Genomic DNA, 23045 nt, shown 5'->3' with positions numbered 1-23045 from the left:
GTTTTCTTCAATACGTGTATAAATAATCAATGGCATTGCATTGCAAATAACGTTGCTCAATGAAAGAGGTCTTTCAGGTTTTTGCAGTGGAGTGATTAAACCTTCAGTTATACTCTGTAGATTTCTTTCAAAACATTGATTCATGATGCAAGCATAAAGCACATAGACTTCATCACTTGCATACTTAATCAAATCTGGTTCACAAGCTTTATTATTTTTTAAAGAGGAAGCACCACTTCATTGACAGTTATTGGGTAGTTTAACTTTCTTGGTGGACCATCAAATGCATTTATTGGTTGAATTTCCGCTTTCTTTTGATTTGAATGAATCATACTACCGCCATTTTTGTGATGTTAGTTTTCTTGTTTGCGCAGAGTAATTTTACAGTATCAAAAATGTTCTTGGTTTCATTTGTTGTAGTGATACTGTCGGTCAATTTTATTTGCTTTCTTTTCCTCAATGTGTTTTTCAATCGTTTAGAAATTGCATTCTTTTTCTTATTAATATACGTACGCAATAAACTTCGATCCTTCGGGGCATTACACGAGTTTAAATGACGACGTAATTCAGACCTCTCAACAGTGAGTTTTGACAATTGGATTGTCTTGTACATAATTAAGTCTATCATTTTTTTGTCTTTATACCAATTGTTTTCTGTGCAGCACTTACAGTTACTGTTAATAATTTACTTATTGATACATTAGGGTGTGTGGCGCAGTGTGTTGAACGTGAGATCGCAGTTCGAATCCAACTCTGCCGCATTGGGTGTATCCCTAGGCATGATATTTTACTTACGTTTGCCTCTCTCTTCACCCAGGTGTATAAATGTGCACCCGGTTAGATCAAGACACAACTTTGCACTGATTATTACTAGCTGCATTATGGGAGTATGTTTCCATACGTGTTTGATGCAATAAATGATCGCAGTAATAATGTTCAAAACCTAGAGGTTTCACAAATTAGGCGCTATATAAATCCAGGATTTTATTATTATTATTAGGATCATCATTAACATTAATATTCATTTTACAAATTTCATGTTTTATTTGATTACAATATCTATCACGTGATTCGTGATTTAATAACAATGAACAATTGAGCTTAGTTGTGTATTTACTTTTCTTAAAAGTTAGTAGACCTACACGCATATTTAGATTAAATTGAGCACACATTGTTTAGTGATCATTGATGGTTCTAGTGCCTCTATACGCTGCACCATTTGTTAAAATACTTTTGAAACGAGTTTTACCAAGTATGAAGTTTATAATATGGCTTAGTTTCTTTTGTTACTCTACCAGCATCCCAGGTTTTAACATACATTTTGTGTGTTGTACTACATTGCGAGTTTTATGTTTTAATGCTGTATTACAGGCAAAAAGCTTATTATTCAGCATTCATCATCAATTTCAAAAACACTTGACCACTATCATTAATAAGACCATGTCCGCAGGAACCGATGTGTTCAGAGAAGTTTTCAAAACCAATAATAGTACTGTAGCTTTACCAAGTAGTCTACAGCGTTAACATCAACCAGCACAAACAATTCCCATTACACAACATGCATTTAAAAAAGAAATTGAATGACAATGTCAATTTTCCTGCACGGTATGTTGTATATAATGTAAATATAGCACGTCAGATGACTACACTAACGAGGTCGAAGGGGCACTTACGATTATTTGTATCAAACTTTGTCAATAGAACACATGTTTTGATAGTATCGATGAGGTAAAACCAAACAATAATATCAGTGTATATTGCTTCTGGGGTCAAAGTCATGTCCACGAGTACCGTAACGTTACAGTCTGCTTACTTGTCGTCGAATCGAAGTACATTTGTTGAATTTTTTCTTAAAATTAATGTCAAATTTGAGCTGTGAAATACATACAATGGGAAGTGAACAGGACGATACAGATACTATTTCTGAACTGCTTTATTCCGCCAAAGTTGCTGATGTTGGAAGATTTAAACAACTTCTAAATGATGGTGCGGATGTGCTACAAAAAGATAATGTAAGTCTTGCATTGTTTTTAAACACATTCATTCAATGAAGTAATAATGCTATATAGTATAGTATTGTGCATGTTTACATTCAGCTTTATGGAGAACAGCTTTAATATCACTTATTGCAAGTAAATCTGCAACCAAATCATTGTTGCGGAAATAAAGTGAACATTATTTTACAAAGGTTTCGATGTTTGCAGAAGCTTTTATGTATCCAAAAATTACAATAAACGTTGTAACTATAGAAATGTGTATACACTATTTGGGTTTGGGAATCGTATTTATTGCATTTGAATAAAATTGCAAGGTCTTATATAAGGCAAATATTAGAGAATAAGTAATGTCAGACGATTGATAGCCTAATTAATTATTTATTTTCTTTCAAAAGAGATTTTCAATTTTGTATAATTTTAATGACTCAAATAGTGTGTCTGTCTATGTAAGATATATCTACATGTCAAGTGTATATACATCAATCTGATTCACGTTTTTTTGTTGTTTTTTTTTTTTAAGGAATTGTCATATTTGTGTATAAATAGGATTACGATTCACGCCTAAAGCTAACTTTGATTTATCACTGAATCATATAACAAATCTTGCATTTTGAACGTTAGGCGTTGAGAAAGTGTATTATTGTTTCTGAACGAATACCTTGACGCTTAAAACTTATTTGACACCATTCCGGATATTAGTATTTTAGCTGTCACAAATACCTGTACATTGTTTTCTTCACAACTAATATAAAATATACTGAACATTTATTATAAATCTACTTGGAGATCCACATAAAAACATTAAATGTAAACATGATAAGGTAATAATGATATCAACTACAATGTAGACTATAATATGAATCTAGGATATTCCATCTGTATCTTCAGAATTAATGATTCCAATTTCTATTGGATTTGTTCCGTTGTTATTCTTAAGGTAGGATCTTCTACTGTGCATCCTTCAATTAACTTTTGTAGTTTTGCCTTGGTGCGTACAGTGACAAATGGCGTTGTTTCATCCAGCATGTTTCCGAATGACCATACGTCCGTGGCTGTTGAAAAATGTCCACCCCTGCTCCAGCAGGTGCCATTCGCAAACTCGGGCGCAACAAAACTGTTTAGCTCCATAATTGTATCTGTTGTTGACTTTCGTCGGAATCGACCAAGTGAAACCCAGCGCGGATTTTCCTTATCACAAGCAATTCCTAAGTCAATAACTTTCGCAGCAGTCCTGTAAAAAACATAATTATATTGTATAATATGAAGACCCAGTGGTTTAATGGTTTAGACATCTGCATATCAAGAATTATGTCTATAATTTGTTATTTTTAATTGGACTGTTAATAATTTTTTGGTGAATGCAAAATGCGATTCGATCTACAGCTTTTAAATTTACAGGTTATACTTTACTATTATGAATGTTATTATTACCTTTTATATTTATTCTTGTATAAAAGAACATTTCTTGGAGCAATGTCGCAGTGAATAATACCCACTTCATGCATTTTGCGAATGCCTCTGACGATGTCAAGGAAAATGTTCATCCACATGATATCCCGTCTTCTGTTTGTGTAAGGAAACCCATTGTTGTATTGTTTTTGAAACTCATCAAGGATAGTCTGTGACTGTCTGATCTCTTTATTGCCAATAAATTCCATGATTATGTGATAGCCACTTTGATTTTTGCAGACACCATAGATTTCTGGAAACTCTGGAATTTCACGAAGTCTGTCCATAAACTGTGACAAAAATTAAATGTGCTTTTATTCATTTATATGCACAGACATGTACTGTAAAACTTTCATTGTAAATGGAGAAGTTCGGGAAACATTATAGTAATAAGAATTACCTTCAGTTCTCTAGTTATTTTCTTATTAATTTTTCTTTTCTTTTTTCTTGATAATGAATCTTCACAAGGGAAAGACTTACTGCTACTAACATCTTCTGATAACCTTCAGTAAGTACCATGAGGTTTACTACGCCAGAAGAACCAGAGCCTAAGCAATGCGGCTTAGAATCATGACGATTGTAGATTGGTTCCAAATTTTCTTCATCAATTCTAAAATAACCATCTAAATATTCGGATGCTCGGTTATCGTTCTTAAATATCCTCCTAATTTTTCTTCTGAATGAGTGAAGTAATTTGAATCCTGTGTAATGATAAACAAAATTTGTTTAAACCATGGTAGAAGAAAGGATTACATTTAAACAATTTCTAGTGATTATATCCTTCGCCTTTAACAATCTCTTTGAATTACTTTGAGGTAGTTGAATATTATCATCGATGATGTCGACTGGTTCCTTAGTCTTTGGTTCAGTGGTTTCCATATGCTTTCTTTCGCTATTATCAATGATGTCGACTGGTATCTTAGTCTTTGGTTCAGTGGTTTCCATATGCTTTCTTTCGCTATTATCAATGATGTCGACTGGTTCCTTAGTCTTTGGTTCAGTCGATTGTAGAGGGTTTCTTTTGCTATCATCGATGATGTCGACGGGTTCCTTAGTCTTTGGTTCAGTCGTTTGTAGAGGCTTTATTTTGCTATCATCGATGATGTCGACTGGTTCCTTAGTCTTTGGTTCAGTCGATTGTAGAGGGTTTCTTTTGCTATCATCGATGATGTCGACGGGTTCCTTAGTCTTTGGTTCAGTCGTTTGTAGAGGCTTTATTTTGCTATCATCGATGATGTCGACTGGTTCCTTAGTCTTTGGTTCAGTCGATTGTAGAGGGTTTCTTTTGCTATCATCGATGATGTCGACGGGTTTCTTAGTCTTTGGTTCAGTCGTTTGTAGAGGCTTTATTTTGCTATCATCGATGATGTCGACTGGTTCCGTAGTCTGTTCAGTGGTTTCCATATGCTTTCTTTCGCTATCATCAATGTTGTCGACTGGTTCCTTAATCTTCGGTTCAGTGGTTACCATATGCTTTCTTTCGCTATCATCGATGATGTCGACTGGTTTCGTAGTCTGTTCAGTGGTTTCCATATGCTTTCTTTCGCTATCATCGATGATGTCGACGGATCGTTTGGTCTGTGGTTCAGTCATTTTCAGATGCTTTCTTTTGCTATCATCAATGATATCGACGGGTTTCTTAGTCTTTGGTTCAGTCATTTGTAGGTGCTCTCTTTTGCTATCATCGATGATGTCGACGGGTACCTTAGTCTTTGGTTCAGTCGTTTGTAGAGGCTTTCTTTCGCTAACATCGATGATGTCGACGGGTTTCTTAGTCTTTGGTTCAGTCATTTGTAGGTGCTTTCTTTTGCTATCATCGATGATGTCGACGGGTTCCTTAGTCTTTGGTCCAGTCGTTTGTAGAGGCTTTCTTTCGCTATCATCGACTGGTTTCTTAGCCTGTGGTTCAGTTGTCTTTGAATGGCTTATTTCATTCCCATCTATGATATTCTTTAAACCTTATGAATCAAGTAAATAAATGGCAAACAATATTAAATTAAATCCAATGCAAAATAACATTTATTTTTTTTCCTTAAAACAAAATATAAATAATTTAAAAAAAGCAAACAACATGACGTGCATGGTCTACCAATTTTAAATTACCTGTTACATCTGGTTCACCATCTTCTCTTTTAGGCCAATCAATTCCATCCGTTGTCTCAATTGGCTTTACCAAAGTAGACAAATACTCTTCTAATGTGAATCTTCTATTAAGCACATACGTTGTGTCTCCGGATGTCCCAGCGTTAGCTTTTGGCATATGATTATTAATGGCAATTGGTTTGTTTGACGACAGTCGTAAATACTTTGCTGTCGTTAATAGGCCTTCTCTTCTTAGTATTGTGCAGATTCTCTACTGCTAATCTTACAAGATCGTCAAGTAGTCTAGTAACAGTGAGAGATGACGAACGTGTATATTCTACGTCGGCATTAGAACTATCCATTGCTTTACGTAAAAAGAAATGTAAAAAAAATATTTTGTGCGACTTAACTATTAATTTAACATTCGGCAATAATTACATGATCAGTTATAACAATCAGTGGTCTTATCTTATTAATTTAGGCTATAAAAGTACACATTATGCCTACGCTACGGAAAGCCAAACTCTGCAATGAGTTATACTTTCTTGCATATGCTTTTCAAAAATTTTGCATAAAAAGTTTTAACTTACTGAGAAGAGACAATTTATAAATATTGTAGTAAGTAGTAAGAATTATTCAAGAGATTTTTGCGAGACGATTAATTAAAACGATGTTACTGGCTTATTAGTTTCCAGCAAAGAACTGCTAGTTTTTGTTTTGTGAGCGTTGTTATAGTATCTGTAACTATAGTACGTGCGCCCTGTTTGAGATGCGTCACGCAGTACGCGCAACACCTCTAATTGTGAGATACCAACAAATGATCAGTAAGCAAAGATTGTATAGCGCCGCGTACAATCTTTGCAGTAAGCACTTTCTCTACTGTCAAAGTGTCGCAAAAGGTACTGTACATAGCTATCTCCGGTGACGTGAGACTATGTGGTGTGGTTTTTAGTGTCGGGAACTAATCCTCTAAAAGACCGTAACAATTAATGTTGCCATGTGAAGTCAATTTTCAGTATCATTATCTCAATAAAATTTAAAATAAACACTGCTTTCTTTAATTACGTTTTCTCTTTAAATTGTAGTTGTATTTTATATTTTGTTTTATTTGATGAATCTCTGTAAAGTGACAACATGGATGTAATTAACTAGGCTAGACGTGACTAAATCATTTAAAACTGCAAACAGTACTCCAATATCCTACAAAATTATTTAAGACATTCGTATGACGTAGTTAGTTTATTTCTAGTTCACATGTAAACTCCTATATGTAAACTCATATATGATATAGACAGGTTTATATACTTAGAGCATTTTAGCATGGACGGACGGGAACATAATAATGTTGAAATCTTGTAGTATCTTATACTTAGCCTTTCAAGTTTGGAACTAAATGTTTACATCAATCTGAACGAGGGTCATCCTTTTGGACGTTGATCTCATTACCTTCTTATCATCATATATTCAGTGTTATCCAAAGAAGGTATACCTTTGTTCCGATAAGTGCCGCGTTTGATCAAATCAGATAAGGTATCCAAAAACAGGTAAATTATGTATGTAATTGTGCAAAGCCAATATTTGTTTTATAGTATAACCAGAGCTGCTATTTGAACGGACGCCCAGAGCTGTTATTTGAACGGACGCCCAGAGCTGCTATTTGAACGGACGCCCAGAGCTGCTATTTGAACGGACGCCCAGAATTAGACGTTTAGCTTAAGGTTCTTAAGTTGTTTCCTAGTCTTAAATGAAGAAATTCAGATTTCCCGGCCGGCCAACGACTTGATTTTCTTCAATTAAGTTCTTTAATTCAAAATACTATTTTTATTTGGCTTGCAAAGTAGGCCTAATCTTAATCAACATCTAATTTGGGTTGGTACACTTAACCAGTGTGTTCTGAGTGTTTTTCACAAACTGTAACAAAATATTTCACAAAACAAAACTTTAAAGGGCGAAAATAAGTTTGCGCGAGTACAAGATTAATTGTCATCCTATTTCTTTTTGTTATCATAATATTTCTTATTGCTAAAATGCAATACAGTGTGAATATTGGTTACAAAGTAAAATATCATCATACGTTTATTTAATTTGTATTTTTAGAATGAGCGAACTGTACTTCATTGGGCATCGAACAGTGGCAGTGCTGCAATCATACTGGCTGGCGTTTCAAAAGGACTAACATGGCACATCAATGCTAAGAGTAAGGTAGGCTTACGAATAAGATACCATTAGCAATATCAAGGAATTGTGACGATGGCAGTGATGCAAATTAAATTGTTGATTGTGATATGATAAACAAATTGATGTTGATAATGGCGATAATAGATATTGGCCTATATATTGGGTATATATTGCTAGTAAAATATAAAATAGTTTATCCATTATGTAATTGGCGAGTTGCTTTAAACAGCAAAATTGTACATGATTGTGACGCGACGATGACTGTGAACATGATACGGATTACGATTAAGTTATTTGAATGTTAGTTCGTTTATGTACTTTCCTGTGAAAAGAGAATTGGACCAATAAACATTTGCCAATGATAATGAATGAAGATGATGCTAAATAGATAATACTGATATACTGATGGTAATGATGCAATAAATCGACGATGACGTTGAAGAGACAACTCCGACTGTTTATTTGTGTTAAAATCATTTACAGCGTGGATTAACGCCTCTTCATGAAGCATGTTTAGCCGGTCACCGAAAATGCATGTACTTGTTATTGTCACTCGGTGCTGACGTCACTATACAGACGATGGTATGTAAACTACTTTTTTTTCTTTTTTTTTTTAAGTTTATATTATTTTTACATAATTACTACATATAATTTTTTTTTAAATCACCATAATATAAACCGAATAATTATAATTGGTCAGATGTTTGCCCTACTCTGACGTAATTTTGTACTTTATACTAAGTATGCCTACATTGGAAAAAACGAGTAGGGCAAACATAATAATGACCAATTACTTAACTCCCTCACCCAAAGCTATCCACAGTAGTTAAATACAATAATCTCCATATAATGTATAACCTTGATATTTCTCTTAAATATTCCATACTTCTACACATTTCTCGGAGAAAACACCTAATCTCAGGGTTTGTATGATTACTGCATAACAGATGTTTTGCCTTAATCTGACGTAATTTGTACTTTTATACAAGTAGGCCTACATTGAGAATACTTGATAAACAATACCCAAGTAATTCTCGGGTGGGACTCGAACCCACGACCTCCAGATCAATAGCCTGGCGTTCATGCCTCTAGACCACCGGGCTTCGATGATGGCTAGGGGTTAGATTCGAGTCCAGGTAAGCAGCAGGTACTGCACCAACAGGATTGTAATTGTTAATAACTACTGTGGAGTTCCACCCGAGAATTACTTGCGTCTTTTTTCGCAAGTATTCCCAATGTACTTAGTATAAAGTACAAATTACGACAGAGTAGGGCAAATATCTGACCAATTACTCAATACCCTGACGCAAAGCAACACTTTTGTACTTGTTTCAGTAATGTTAGTATCATCTATTTCACTTTCCCTCACAACGCACATGAAAAGATAACAAGCATGTAACGTCTTATCAAATGTCTAATCATTTAATGTGCTTATTTTTGTTCATAATAATAGCAAGGATATACTACTTTAATGTGCGCTGCTGGAAATGGAAACGCGGATGCAACAAGAATCCTTGTCGGCGCAGGGTGTGATGGAAATGAAGTGATAAAGGTATTTTACAATCTGCAGTCATCATAGTCATTTTCTTTAATATTAGGAGACTCTTGTGCAGTAATCAACCACTTGTATTAATAATTTCTGACAATACATTTTGTAGCATTAGGTAGGCCTATTATGTACACCTTATACATGCAGAATAAAAACATAGAAATCAATTCCTAATAATTCATACGGTATTCTTGTTGAATTGTAATCATTGGATGAGCATTGTTATGAGAGAAATTAACCTATTGGTCGATTCAGCTGATTTTAATGTTTATTTATTTTACATAATCGCATTCATTCAATCATTCATTTCATTCATTTTACCTTATTTCGGAAACGGACGTCCATAGTTACAAAATCAATTGCATAAATAAGTTTAAATAAAAAAGGCAGACACAAAAAAACACCGATATCAGATCATCTCATCTTTGTTATGGAGCGTAGATGATTCAAATGATGATACCATAATAAGGTCTATCAGTTCACTTTTGGTAGCTGACATTCTCTGTAACAATGAAAAGACAGATTTTCTTAGATATCCTCAAAAGATGGGACGCCATTAATGACAAACATGTCACTAGCACTGCAGTGTCTAGGCAATCTTAAGAATAATACAATTAAAAAACGGAATATCAATTATTCATAAGGGGTTCCAAAGGTATATTCAAAATCAACTTTCAATATGTATATAGGTCTAATAGTACTATTCTTGAGCGAATTCTAACGAATTTTACCATAGTTTTAATATCTTTATCTACTTTTAAGCCAATTGGTGTCAATGCTCTACATATAGCATCGTGGACTGGACAAGAAGAGGTTGTCAAACTTTTAATAAGACTAGGTTGTGATCCGGACGCTAAGAGTCAGGTAATTGTCCGTTGTTTTTTTCTTTAACCGTATCATAAAGTGAAACCTCGTCGTCGTCGCCGTGAATGCATTTTCACCTTTAAAATGTATTATTCCTTAAAAGAGCGGCAAATAATTTCTTGTATTTCTGTATTAAGTGCAGTATGCTATGGCCTATATATGTTTTTCACGCTGCTGCTCTAGCCCGCTACGTCACAAGAGATGACTAATTTTTAGCTGAAAGCAAGCAGCAGTTATAATACTAGACACTGACGTTTTTGCTAAAATGGACACTCCACTATAATTTATAGGTCCCAGCTGCTGGACCCAAAAACGTCTGGGAAAAGAGTCTATTAGGACATGTCATGCTAAAATTACAAATCCCAACGCATTTGTGGTATTTATAAGTCCCATTTGACTATAATACTGTAATTCGCTGTCAGATAATCAAAACAGTCTATTAAAGTTTTTGTTTGTAATAGGATACTTGAAGTATCTAGGCCTGATGAAGTGACCCCCTAGGCTTGACCTTAGCAATGAAATAAACTAAAGTGACAGAAATTGAGTCTGTGTTTCATATCAAAGTTATTCACTTCTGTAACAAAATATTTTTTCACGTTTAAAAAGAGAAAAGAAACGTTTAATTATAACACAAAAACCATTGTCTGACAGACAATTTAAGTATTTTTTGCTTTAAATTACATTTTTTCAGGTAAAATGCCTATTATGTGACAATAAAATGACACATTAAAAAGAATTGGAAATAACAAATATTTTCCAGAGGGACAATATTATCTTTAAAACTGTTACGTCAATAAGCGAGCAGCGTTTTTTGTAAGAAATATTTCTTGTTTAATTATAGGTTGGTAAAACACCGATAGAATACGCTATCGAGCAGCGTCATACTGGTTGTATGGAAGTGTTAAGAAATCACTCAAAGACGGTACAGCATTAGATATCATTACTTTCAATACAATTTTAAACAGACAACGTAAAAATAACAACAAACCTGTCGAATCTGTTCATCGTGTACCACCATAGGATTCTCTGTGTTGTATTTCTCCACATATATGTGGTAATACGGCGTATCAGGTGGTTCCTCTGCATCATGCAAGGGTTAGGTTTATGTGAAATACATGTGATGTTATATAACCAAATAATCTTGTGATACTGGAGAATTTTAGATACAGCACCGAGAATCTAATGAACTGCCAATAAAATTCTCCTGCACTAACCTTCCAATAGTGTCATGTCATTTTCAAATGTGTTTATTTTTAGGAAAAGGAAACAGTTGACACCAAGGTGCTTAAGTCCAAAATGGCGCGTATGAAAAAGAAACTTGTTCAATACTACGAGGATAAACTGCAGGAGGAAATTACATACTTTGAACAACAGTTACAAGCGCAACACTGTAAGGACCTAGGTGTCATTATGAAACTGACAAATGAACTTGAACGCGTTTACGGGTTACTTAATGGAGGGAGCACGACTAAACTGTCGAACGAACACAAGCCACGGATTGACTTTGCAAAAATGCAAAGCCCAGTTTCAAAAAGGTCTTTTTCCAGAACTTCTATGACAACGCGAAGTTCCTCTATGGACATGCCAATATCATCAAGAAATGGGTATTATTCGAGTGATGGTGAAGATGAAGAATTATTTTATGATGAAGAATTGTCACCTGAATCCAATCCTTCATCACGACCAGGAACGCCAATGAACCGACCACGTAGAGATGCAAGTATGGTTGAATTAGTGGAAGAAGCGTCACAGAGAAAAGACAGCATGAGCAATTTACGAAAACAAACGTCATTAGAATCAGACTACAATTCTCGACCCATGACACCTCGGGAAATTGTCACTCAAAAAGGATTACATATTCCAAGACCAATGGCTGCTTCTCCTAGTTTGTCGAAAGTTCACAGGCGACGGCACACATCCACACCAAACCCTCCCAACATCTCGTCATTAGCGCGTTCACCATTGACGCCTCGTCCTCCACAAATGTCGTCACCAACAGCACCACAAATGTCATTACCCGTCCCACAAACATCATCAAGAACACGCAGAAAGAGCAGTGGATTATTCATCAGGCGGCAATCACTTCTGGACGAATCTGCAGACGACGAGGAGAAAACTCGAAGAAAAAGCGTCGCTGCTGTACGAATGCCAACATCTCCGAAAACCAGCCAGAAAGAACCTACAAATACTACAGGAAACATTCTGTTTAATGTTCCAATTCCAGACTTACGTAATTGAAACGAATCAGGGTGACATGGGTGGCAAAATGTGTTAACTCATCGAGATTACAACACACTAGGCTAGATGACTCATGCACTACCGCAAGACAATTTTAGTTCATTAGCGTATTAGAAATTGTAATATTTACTTAATTGTATAGCAGAGCTATAGTGTAATTTTTTTTTATCGCAAATCACTGTGCTACTATTGATAGGCAATGATTGATTGATCCATAAGTTGATATACAAGTGCTATAATCACCTGTACTGTATCTTTTAAGTGTCGTTTTTCAGAATTAATATTTTCCGTTACATATACAACTTCGGGTAAAAAACATCGTCACATTGCATTTTGAAATTTTCCATGATACTTCGATAATAATTAAGATGTTGGGTTCAAGCCACCAGTGTTATCATCCAGTTGCAAGTCCTTCGTTGAAGTAGGCTCCAGGTTATTCGGGACACATTTTATCTTATTTCTTTACAGATTTTCAAACCTTGACATGCGGTTTTTTTTGTAAATCGAGCAAATTTGATGGCGCAATAAATAGTATAGTAAGAGTAGTAATATTTAACTGTATAATAGAACTGTTTATATTTATATTGTTTTTCTTTAACCATAGAGTAATAATTAATTATTACTTATGGTTTAACGTTGGTACCGAAATGTATATACTGTACTGTTAATCCCAACAACAACATTTATCAGATATTAAATATTAGTATTTTGTTTTCACATTGAAATGAATTGCAGTGTTTTAATTTTACAGACTGTATTCTTATCAAAGAAACAATAAGTAAATGTTACTCCTATGTAGGCATTTTTTTGCTAAATTAAGTTTTCGGTGATTATTTTGTTATTTTTATTTATCATTGTCTGTGCTGGTCTACGATAGGCTTACGATAGAATAATATGTAAACAGCATGATTTACACAGTAAACTTGGTTGGACATAATAAATATTTTTACAATGTTTATTTACATTTTGTATTCAAATAATGTAGAAGTTTGTTACATGTAAAATACCTGAACATATCGCTACATACTTTAAGTTGCAAAATTCTTAACATACTTAAGGTTAAGAATTTATACTTTCAACAAAGCATCGCTATGCATTATGGTTTTCATTTTTTCCTTGGGCCCATTTCTTCCCTTGGAATTGTTTACCTATCTCTATTTGACAGGAAACTTCAATTGATAATTTTAATGCACGTTTAAAAATTCACCTTTTTAACTCCATATTTTTCTCTGCCATTTTCCTTTTCAATGATAAGCTCATTTGCTTTTAGCATAGTGCACCTTATAAACTGAATTATTATTGTCTATTATTTATGAATTAGATGATGCGATACACATCTGTATTTGGACTGTTCTGCAATGTAGTATTATATTCTTCTGTTTCATTTTAAATATTAGTAAAAAAAATTTTTTTTTTTCTCTTTTGTGGCGCAAACACCACTTTTAGTCACATTCATATTATCTCATATTACATAAAATCGTATTATTTAACTTGTAAATGTCGTTACAGTTCATAAGTAACATTTTTACATATATGAATTCTGTATTACTCCTTTTTTCATTAATTTTCTTATATTTTGTTATACACTTGACAGGATCACCATTATCATCTATCCCGTTTTAAAATAGTTCACACATTTTCATTTGTTTGTTTTTATTTTACAACCCGGATTATACAATATATTTATATACATAATAAAAAAAAACAATAATAGCTCAGTACCACCAGTAACCCGTATCACTGTAATTCTTTTTCTGTTAATCGTATCAAATTAGAAATTATATTATCATAATCGTATTTCTTAAAGCTACCCATTTTTCTATACTTGTTTCTTTATTGTTATATGTTTCACATTCAATGTTATATAACATATTGCTTTTAAATGAATTCCATAAAGATTTACCCACTGGCTTATTTAGTGAAGATAACATTTTTATTCTATAAATAGTAAATGCTGCAAAAGTGTAAATATAATCTATTAGCTTATCTCCCGTTCCTAGTATTAATTGTTTAAATGATATATTATTGTGATTTAAACTTACAAAGATACTAAGCATTTTCCTCCAATATTTCTGAATAAATCTACAACTAAAAAACAAATGATTTTCATTTTTAATTTCTCCACATTTGTCACACGTTTGTGTTTCCTTAACTTTCCACTGATACAGCCGTTTGTTGGTAGGCAGTATTCTATCTAACATCTTATAATTGAATTGTGCTAGTTTCTTATCTTTCATTTTACATACTTTCCGTAACCAAGAAGTTTTCCAATCAATGTTGTTATCATTGAAGTACTCTTCCCATTTTAGTTGTGACATTGGAATAATGAAATATTCTTTCCCAAACCATGAGTATATTAGTTTGGTAGTATTAATCTCATACTTGGTCCCAACTAATTCATCATTATCATCACAATTGAAAATATCTACCTCCTTAATAATACGTTTCCATTGAATTGGTATTGCCTTAATAATGCACAAATACTCATTTAACCAGTTTGTTTTACATTGTAGTTTCACCAGTATTTCGTTTGATGTTAAAAAAGTGTTCTTATTAACAATGTCTTTAATAATGTCTAAAATAGTTTCCAATACACCATGTAGCCTAATTTCTTAAAAGGAAGAATGTATCAATGTTTTGGATGGTATTCGAGATATTCTCAGCTTACTTCTCTTTTAAGGATGATGGTGTACCACAAACTAGGATGAGAAATAAGGGGCCCGAGGTGGGTCCTCCATGTATCTACCTATGCTTTAATCAATAATATTCAATATTGAAACTGAACAATTTATAAGGAAATAAACTGACGTAATGAAATTTTAATATTGATATTAAAGATGTAGCTCAAGAAGTTCTTTACTTCCTTGAGTGTACTGTTACCAGATGGTTACCATTCCAATAACAATACAATTATTGTTAAAAACAACAAAATTATTATAATTAATATTATACAATGATTTACATTGTATACCGATTACAATACGTTTTTAGACCCATATGCACTTTTAAGAACCATTGAAATAATTCTCATTCTTTAATTACTAATGTATTTAAATTTAAATTTAAGGAATACAATAATGCATTATCTTCTGCAGGAAATTTCATTTTAAAAAATCTCTCATGTTCCGACATGAATATTAGTATCTTGTAAATATAACTGCTGCGTTCATGGTTTGTTTCTTTTTCATAAACCATCGTTTACATAATAGATTGTTCAACATTATAGAAATAATAATTCTTTATCCATAATAATTAACTAATGCATTTAACTTCAAAATTATGGAGATGATATAGATGTTAAAAATATAATATATAACATAAGACTTAAACGCAATACGTTATTATGCCCTTTGGGAAACACTACAACCATCTTGCAATTCAAATTGGCAATCAATAGATAGCGTCATTTTGTGTTAACTAACTTTATCATGGATAGCACACCATAGAATTAGGCCTCAAACGGACAATCATATAAAAAGTAATATAAATCCTTAACATTGCTTGAACGTTTTTATCACACTGTTTTGCATACTCAAGGTTAAAGTGCCAGAATGTGTTTTTGTTTCTATGGAGCACCAAAAGAGCCGACACAATATGCATGGCTTTATCTTAACAATAATAGAATTGAAAAACGGAATATAAATTATTTATAAGGGGTTCCAAAGGTATATTCAAAAGCAACTTTCAATATGTATGTAGGTCTAATAGTAATATTCTGAGAGAATTCTACCGAATTTTACCATACTCTGAACATCTTTATCTACTTTTAAGCCAATTGGTGTCAATGCTCTACATATAGCTACGATTGTTATCTAATTCTAACACAATCTTCCATAACTAACAATAAAATTGCATAAAATGTAACCATGAAGAATGTCCCAGTCATGCTGAAAAGCTTTTTGGTGCAATCATGCTAGGTTGTAACCCGCATCAAATTCAATATTATACAGTTGTGAAAATGTGTACTATACCTAACTAAAAAAACCTCTGGGATTATGACCCAGTGAATTTGTTTATGATTGGGAAGAGATTCATTATTAAAGTGGTTTAAATTAAATTGTTATCCAAGTTTAATTGTTGGTTTCTGATCTGAACTTTGTATGCATACAGATCAGTCTTAATTTTATGTAGAAAAACATGAGAACTTCCCTAGAATGTCATTTTGATTTGTTCAGAAATGGAAGCTTCTCATTGGTTAAGAGATTAAATTGACGACTATATAAATGCAAGGAAAACTGAACAGAATCAGAAGAAGTTATAACTTTGATTGTAGAGGACAGTCTGAGAAGTTTATTGAATTATACTCTGTTTTAGTGTGTCAGTGTATTCAAATGGCTGATAATAATACTATTGCTGAGAATTCAACGGACGGTCCTATTGAGGTTGATGCTCTCTTGATTTTTAAATATGCAGCATCTATTATTGCAATAGCCTTCAACCTAATAATCATTGTAATGATTTTAAAATTTAAAAACTTGCAAAATATACCAAATATTTTCATTTTCAACCTGGCTGTACTGGACTGTATAAATGGTGTATTTTATTTTGGTAACAACGTTTGGAGAACATTTTATTGTTTTAGCCCTTCATACACTTTTTGTGTAGTTTATCATGGTTTGGAATTGTGGAAGAATTTAAACATTGTTTATGTTATTGTTATTTTGAGTCTTGACAGGTATTTCGCCATCGTGCATTGCATTTCTTCGAAGGTTTACCGTACGAAAAAATCCGCAAAATGTGTTTGTTTTCTAACTTTTATAGCTTCAGGAATTGTTTCCATACCAATATGGGTACATACACACATTCTGGAGTGGGAAGGCATTAATTATTGTCAAATCAGATTGTTCGATGAATACTATAAGTATTACATGTTTTCTTTGAACTATGCAGTACCGTTGATTGCAATTATCCTCTGTTATGTTCTGATTGTGTATGCCATGGCTTCATCACAACAGATTGAACAAAACAACACAACGCGGAAATCATCAAAACGTGTGCTTATTCTTGCTATTTCTATAGTTTTATCATTCGTAATACTCTTTTCACCATTTTATATCGCTGTAACTTTTACAGATCTTCAGCCAGATGTTCATGCAGTGGTTGTTGGCATTTTGTTCTCTCATAGTGTAATAAATCCGGTGTTGTACACATTCATTGGACAAAATTTTAAAAAGAATTTGTTGAAAATGTGGTGTTGCGTCAAGTTTATGCCATGTTTTTCGAGATTTGCACATGAGCCAGCATCCAGCTTTCGAACAACAACAACAACAATTAGACATTCCACCATAAGGTCAAATTCTAAGTCTTCACAAGATCCTGATTTTGGAAAAGACATTCTTGGGCCAAATGAGACTATTCCATTAAAACAAGTGCTGTAGATTTATACAAACATTGATTTAGATAGAATCTGATTTGGCTGCACCAGTGGAAATGGTTTCACTAAGAAAAACAGTGAGAGTTTCTTGTGTTTATTAACAGTAACACTGTATTTAAAATTAATAACAAGTTTCTTATAATAACTTCATATGCGGCTATACTGCATTGAAACAGCAACATTAGCTAGTGTTTATTATTAACAGAATACAGTTTGATTGCACCAATGGCAAGGATTTCTGTATGAGATTTTCTTGTGTTTATTAACGACGACAACCTGTTGGTAATGCTCTATCTGAGACTGATGTAATACATGGCAATTTTGCTATTTTACCATGCTATTTGGAAAACACTGTTATGCCCAGTTATACCAACAAGCAAGAAACAATATAAAGAACAAATAACTTCTTTCTAACTCATTCTTTTGTCAATTATTTGAACTATCATCTTCATCTAGTAATTTCGGTTGGTGCTCTTGTCTGACAACAGAAGTCTGCACAAAAGCCTTTACTGTATGTACATTATAGGCTACCTTCTCATTATGTAAGAAAACTATTTATCTGGTTTGATTTTTTAATATCTTTGTGGACTATTTAAACATCACTTGGATTGCACTTTGTACTAAAAACATACTTGTTTGTTGGTAGAATATTACAGTTTTAAAACTTAACAAACCGAGAAATTTAGGCTTTCAAACTATAAATCTGCTGTATATATTCATTTTGTTTGTAAACCAAACCAATTGATAGTCAGGCCTGTTTCAAATCTTATGACCTGTTTTTGACTGCATGTAGGGACGAATGAACCATTTTTTTTTTTATAAATATTATTCTACTAAATGTTTGCTTACAAATATATCAGTTTAAATGTTTTTTCATTAACAAAAAACGTTTACTCAAAATGCAATGCGATCAGGTGGTCAAATGGCCAAATATAACTGTCAATCAAATTTTAAAAAAATTAATTTTTAATGCATGCATACTGTATTGTACTTATTATTACAATTACTTTTTAAAGAAATGTTGATCATTTGTGTTCATAATGTTTATTGATTGATTGATATTGTTAGATATACACAGTACAGTAGATTTCCTCATTTGATAAAACCTAGGGGAGACTTTTCTTCAAAGTGAACAGTTTATATTGTTATCACTTACTGTAGCCAACTCCTATTAAGGGATGGGAGGCGGGGGGTGTTGGCACACTTTGTTGGGTCATGAATGTGTGCCTTTATAGGGGTTCTGTTGTAATTATTTATTGTGTATATTAAAATCAAAAGTGATATAATGTTTAATTAGAAATGTAAATATCTCAATTCATTAAAATAAAATTATTAGAAATTTATAAAGTAAATCGAGTATAATAAAGTATACAATATTATGTTAACATTTTTGAATGAGACCATTTTATTTATTACAATTAAAAATTACAATTTCATAAATCAAATCTTGTTCACAAGTCTGATGACAGATCACAAGCAGTAGTAGCTTTCAAGTCGATAAGTTGTGAGCAAGATTTTCTGTAAAACTGCGTTCATGACTGCTCTTGTTTCAACCGGAATTTAATATTTCATCTAGCCCAATCGATTTTTAAAATTTGACCAATTGATAGTACACTTTAGGGTTCTCACCAGGAGTGCCGTTCAGTGGGGTTTCAGTAGCCGTCAAGTGGTTGGTTTTAGAATGAGTTCCGATGGGAGAGTGTAAAATAACAAGATCCTCTAAATATACTGTAGAAGTGAACGTTCCGTCATCATGGTTTGCACACAGATTACAGACAGAAAGAAGTGATAGTGCAGAAGTGAAGGTTCCGCCATCATGGTTTGCACACAGATTACAGACAGAAAGAAGTGATAGTACAGAAGTGAACGTTGTTTCGCCGTCATGGTTTGCACACAGATTACAGACAGAAAGAAGTGATAGTGCAGAAGTGAATGTATTCCGCCATCATGGTTTGCACACAGATTACAGACAGAAAGAAGTGATAGTACAGAAGTGAACGTTGTTTCGCCGTCATGGTTTGCACACAGATTACAGACAGAAAGAAGTGATAGTGCAGAAGTGAATGTATTCCGCCATCATGGTTTGCACACAGTTTACAGACAGAAAGAAGTGATAGTGCAGAAGTGAACGCTGTTTCGCCATCATGGTTTGCACACAGATTACAGACAGAAAGAAGTGATAGAGCAGAAGTGAACGTTCCGCCATCATGGTTTGCACACAGATTACAGACAGAAAGAAGTGATAGTGCAGAAGTGAACATTGTTTCGTTGTCATGGTTTGCCCACAGATTACAGACAGAAAGAAGTGATAGTGCAGAAGTGAACGTTCCGCCATCATGGTTTGCACACAGATTACAGACAGAAAGAAGTGATAGTGCAGAAGTGAACGTTCCGCCATCATGGTTTGCACACAGATTACAGACAGAAAGAAGTGATAGTGCAGAAGTGAACGCTGTTTCGCCATCATGGTTTGCACACAGATTACAGACAGAAAGAAGTGATAGTGCAGAAGTGAACGTTCCGCCATCATGGTTTGCCCACAGATTACAGACAGAAAGAAGTGATAGTGCAGAAGTGAACGTTGTTTCGCCATCATGGTTTGCACACAGATTACAGACAGAAAGAAGTGATAGTGCAGAAGTGAATGTTGTTTCGCCGTCATGGTTTGCACACAGATTACAGACAGAAAGAAGTGATAGTGCAGAAGTGAACGTTGTTTCGCCGTCATGGTTTGCACACAGATTACAGACAGAAAGAAGTGATAGTGCAGAAGTGAACGTTCCGCCATCATGGTTTGCACACAGATTACAGACAGAAAGAAGTGATAGTGCAGAAGTGAACGTTGTTTCGCCGTCATGGTTTGCACACAGATTACAGACAGAAAGAAGTGATAGTGCAGAAGTGAACGTTGTTCTGCCGTCATGGTTTGCACACAGATTACAGACAGAAAGAAGTGATAGTGCAGAAGTGAACGTTGTTCTGCCGTCATGGTTTGCACACAGATTACAGACAGAAAGAAGTGATAGTGCAGAAGTGAACGTTGTTTCGCCGTCATGGTTTGCACACAGATTACAGACAGAAAGAAGTGATAGTGCAGAAGTGAACGTTCCGCCATCATGGTTTGCACACAGATTACAGACAGAAAGAAGTGATAGTGCAGAAGTGAACGTTGTTTCGCCATCATGGTTTGCACACAGATTACAGACAGAAAGAAGTGATAGTGCAGAAGTGAACATTGTTTCGCCATCATGGTTTGCACACAGATTACAGACAGAAAGAAGTAATAGTGCAGAAGTGAACGTTCCGCCATCATGGTTTGCACACAGATTACAGACAGAAAGAAGTGATAGTGCAGAAGTGAACGTTCCGCCATCATGGTTTGCACACAGATTACAGACAGAAAGAAGTAATAGTGCAGAAGTGAACATTGTTTCGCCATCATGGTTTGCACACAGATTACAGACAGAAAGAAGTGATAGTGCAGAAGTGAACGTTCCGCCATCATGGTTTGCACACAGATTACAGACAGAAAGAAGTGATAGTGCAGAAGTGAACGTTGTTTCGCCGTCATGGTTTGCACACAGATTACAGACAGAAAGAAGTTTGTATTACCACACAGTTACCTAGATTTGTTGGTCACATGATGATGATTCACAATAGTGCAAGATGGATGGAACTGACCGGTGCAGGGCACAGCCAGTGAGGAGGTCACGGGTGTCCTGAGCCCCCTGATTTTGTTGGGAAAAAATGAATCGTCAAAACGCAATTTTATCAACTTAAAAATAGAAACAGACAACGTATTGATGCAAATTGCAATATTGCGTAACACAAGTGGGAACCAACAACGCAAGAAGAGTGCTGCAAACATTCGGGCAGTTTTTTTTCACGCAAAAACGCAAGGAAAGAACAAGGAATGTATGAGGAGGATGAACTAGGTCAAAGTCTATGGCAACTAACGTTGACGAGCAAACCAAGCAGTTTTGATTTCACGTATGTAGATGCAGGGGAAAACACAATTAACTTGGTTCCTGCTAGAGAAGCAACGCAAAGACGTAGACGCAAAAAGTGAATTGACAATGAGATGTGACAGTTCAATAAATCAATCGCTTGTGAATAGCCTAAAGCGTGGTAGGTTGTCTTACGTTGCGTTGGTAGTGGGAACAAACACAATTATTAGGTGATGGCTAGGGGTTAGATTCGAGGTTCCCACTAGCGACGCAACGTAACGCAATCTACGCAACGTAAGCAAATGCACTTCTAATGATTGTGTTTCCCCCCGCCTGGGTGAAATCAAACCTGCGATGTTTGCAGCACTATTGCGTCGTCGGTTCCCACTTGTGATTACGCAATACAGCACTTTGCGTCGATACGTCGCTGCGTTGCGTTCTAGTGGGAACCACGCTTAAGCAGCGGGTAGGCCTACTGCACCAACAGGATTGTAAATGTTAATAACTACTGTGGAGTAGCTTTCTGATGTTGTTTCAGACAACATTAGGGACCTATCCTGAAAAATTCAGCTTTAGCATATTTATTTCTACCTCAAAGTCTAATACTCCTGGACTATGAAGGTCTTGGGTTCGAGCCCACCCGAGAATTACTTGCGTATTTTTTTTGCAAGTATTCTCAATTTACAGCAAAATATCTGACCAATTACTCAATACTCTGACGCAAAGCTACTTTACCATTACAATACTGCATTACACTTTTGTACTTTTTTCAGTAATGTTCATCTACTTCACTTTCCGTCACAATGCACACGAAAAGATAAGACGCATGTAACATCAAATGTCTAATCATTTAATGTGCTTATTTTTGTTCATAATAATAGCAAGGATATACTACTTTAATGTGCGCTGCTGGAAATGGAAACGCGGATGCAACAAGAATCCTTGTGGGCGCAGGGTGTGATGGAAATGAAGTTATAAAGGTATTTTAGTAATATGAGGAGACTCTTGTGCAGTAATCAACCACTTGTATTTATAATTTCTGACAATACATTTTTCAGCATTAGTTATTATGTACACCTTAGCCTATACATGCAGAATAAAAACAGAGAAATCAATTCCTAATAATTCATATTTTTATTGAATTGTAATCATTGGGTAAGCATTGTTGTGAGAGAAATTAACCTATTGGTCGATTCAGCTGATTTTAATGATTATTTATTTTACATAAGCGCATTCATTCAATCATTCATTTCACCTTTATTTCGGAAACGGACGTCCATAGTTAAAAAATCTATTGCATAAATAAGTTAAAATAAAAAGGCAGACACAAAAGACGGTATCAGATCATCTCAGGATCTCCATCATTT

The 23045-nt window shown here is 34.4% G+C and overlaps 2 protein-coding genes across 2 annotated transcripts; both read left to right on the top strand.

Moving 5' to 3' along the window:
* Positions 1 to 1838: 1838 nt before the first annotated feature.
* On the top strand, positions 1839 to 12385 carry LOC140039379 (uncharacterized). Its single transcript, XM_072084982.1, has 7 exons — positions 1839 to 2012; positions 7626 to 7730; positions 8190 to 8288; positions 9160 to 9258; positions 10018 to 10119; positions 10961 to 11041; positions 11377 to 12385. Exons 1-7 carry the CDS (start codon positions 1860 to 1862, stop codon positions 12355 to 12357), a joined length of 1620 nt encoding a protein of 539 aa, XP_071941083.1. The 5' UTR covers positions 1839 to 1859; the 3' UTR covers positions 12358 to 12385.
* Positions 12386 to 16580: 4195 nt separating this feature from the next.
* On the top strand, positions 16581 to 18525 carry LOC140039378 (somatostatin receptor type 2-like). Its single transcript, XM_072084981.1, has one exon. It carries the CDS (start codon positions 16581 to 16583, stop codon positions 17733 to 17735), a length of 1155 nt encoding a protein of 384 aa, XP_071941082.1. The 3' UTR covers positions 17736 to 18525.
* The last annotated feature ends 4520 nt before the right edge of the window (positions 18526 to 23045 follow it).

Source organism: Antedon mediterranea, chromosome 2 (genome assembly GCF_964355755.1).
Source record: "Antedon mediterranea chromosome 2, ecAntMedi1.1, whole genome shotgun sequence".
Taxonomy (NCBI): Eukaryota; Metazoa; Echinodermata; class Crinoidea; order Comatulida; family Antedonidae; genus Antedon; species Antedon mediterranea.
The sequence above is the reverse complement of the archived record's forward strand: the minus strand, read 5'-3'. Positions and strand labels throughout refer to the sequence as shown.

Excerpts from the sequence above, each read along its gene's own strand:
- LOC140039379 (XM_072084982.1), top strand. The coding sequence starts at position 1,860 with ATGTCAAATTTGAGCTGTGAAATACATACAATGGGAAGTGAACAGGAC. Across the intron at positions 10,120-10,960 it reads ATCCGGACGCTAAGAGTCAG|GTTGGTAAAACACCGATAGA; the intron begins GTAATTGTCCGT and ends GTTTAATTATAG. Across the intron at positions 11,042-11,376 it reads TAAGAAATCACTCAAAGACG|GAAAAGGAAACAGTTGACAC; the intron begins GTACAGCATTAG and ends GTTTATTTTTAG.
- LOC140039378 (XM_072084981.1), top strand. The coding sequence starts at position 16,581 with ATGCAAGGAAAACTGAACAGAATCAGAAGAAGTTATAACTTTGATTGT.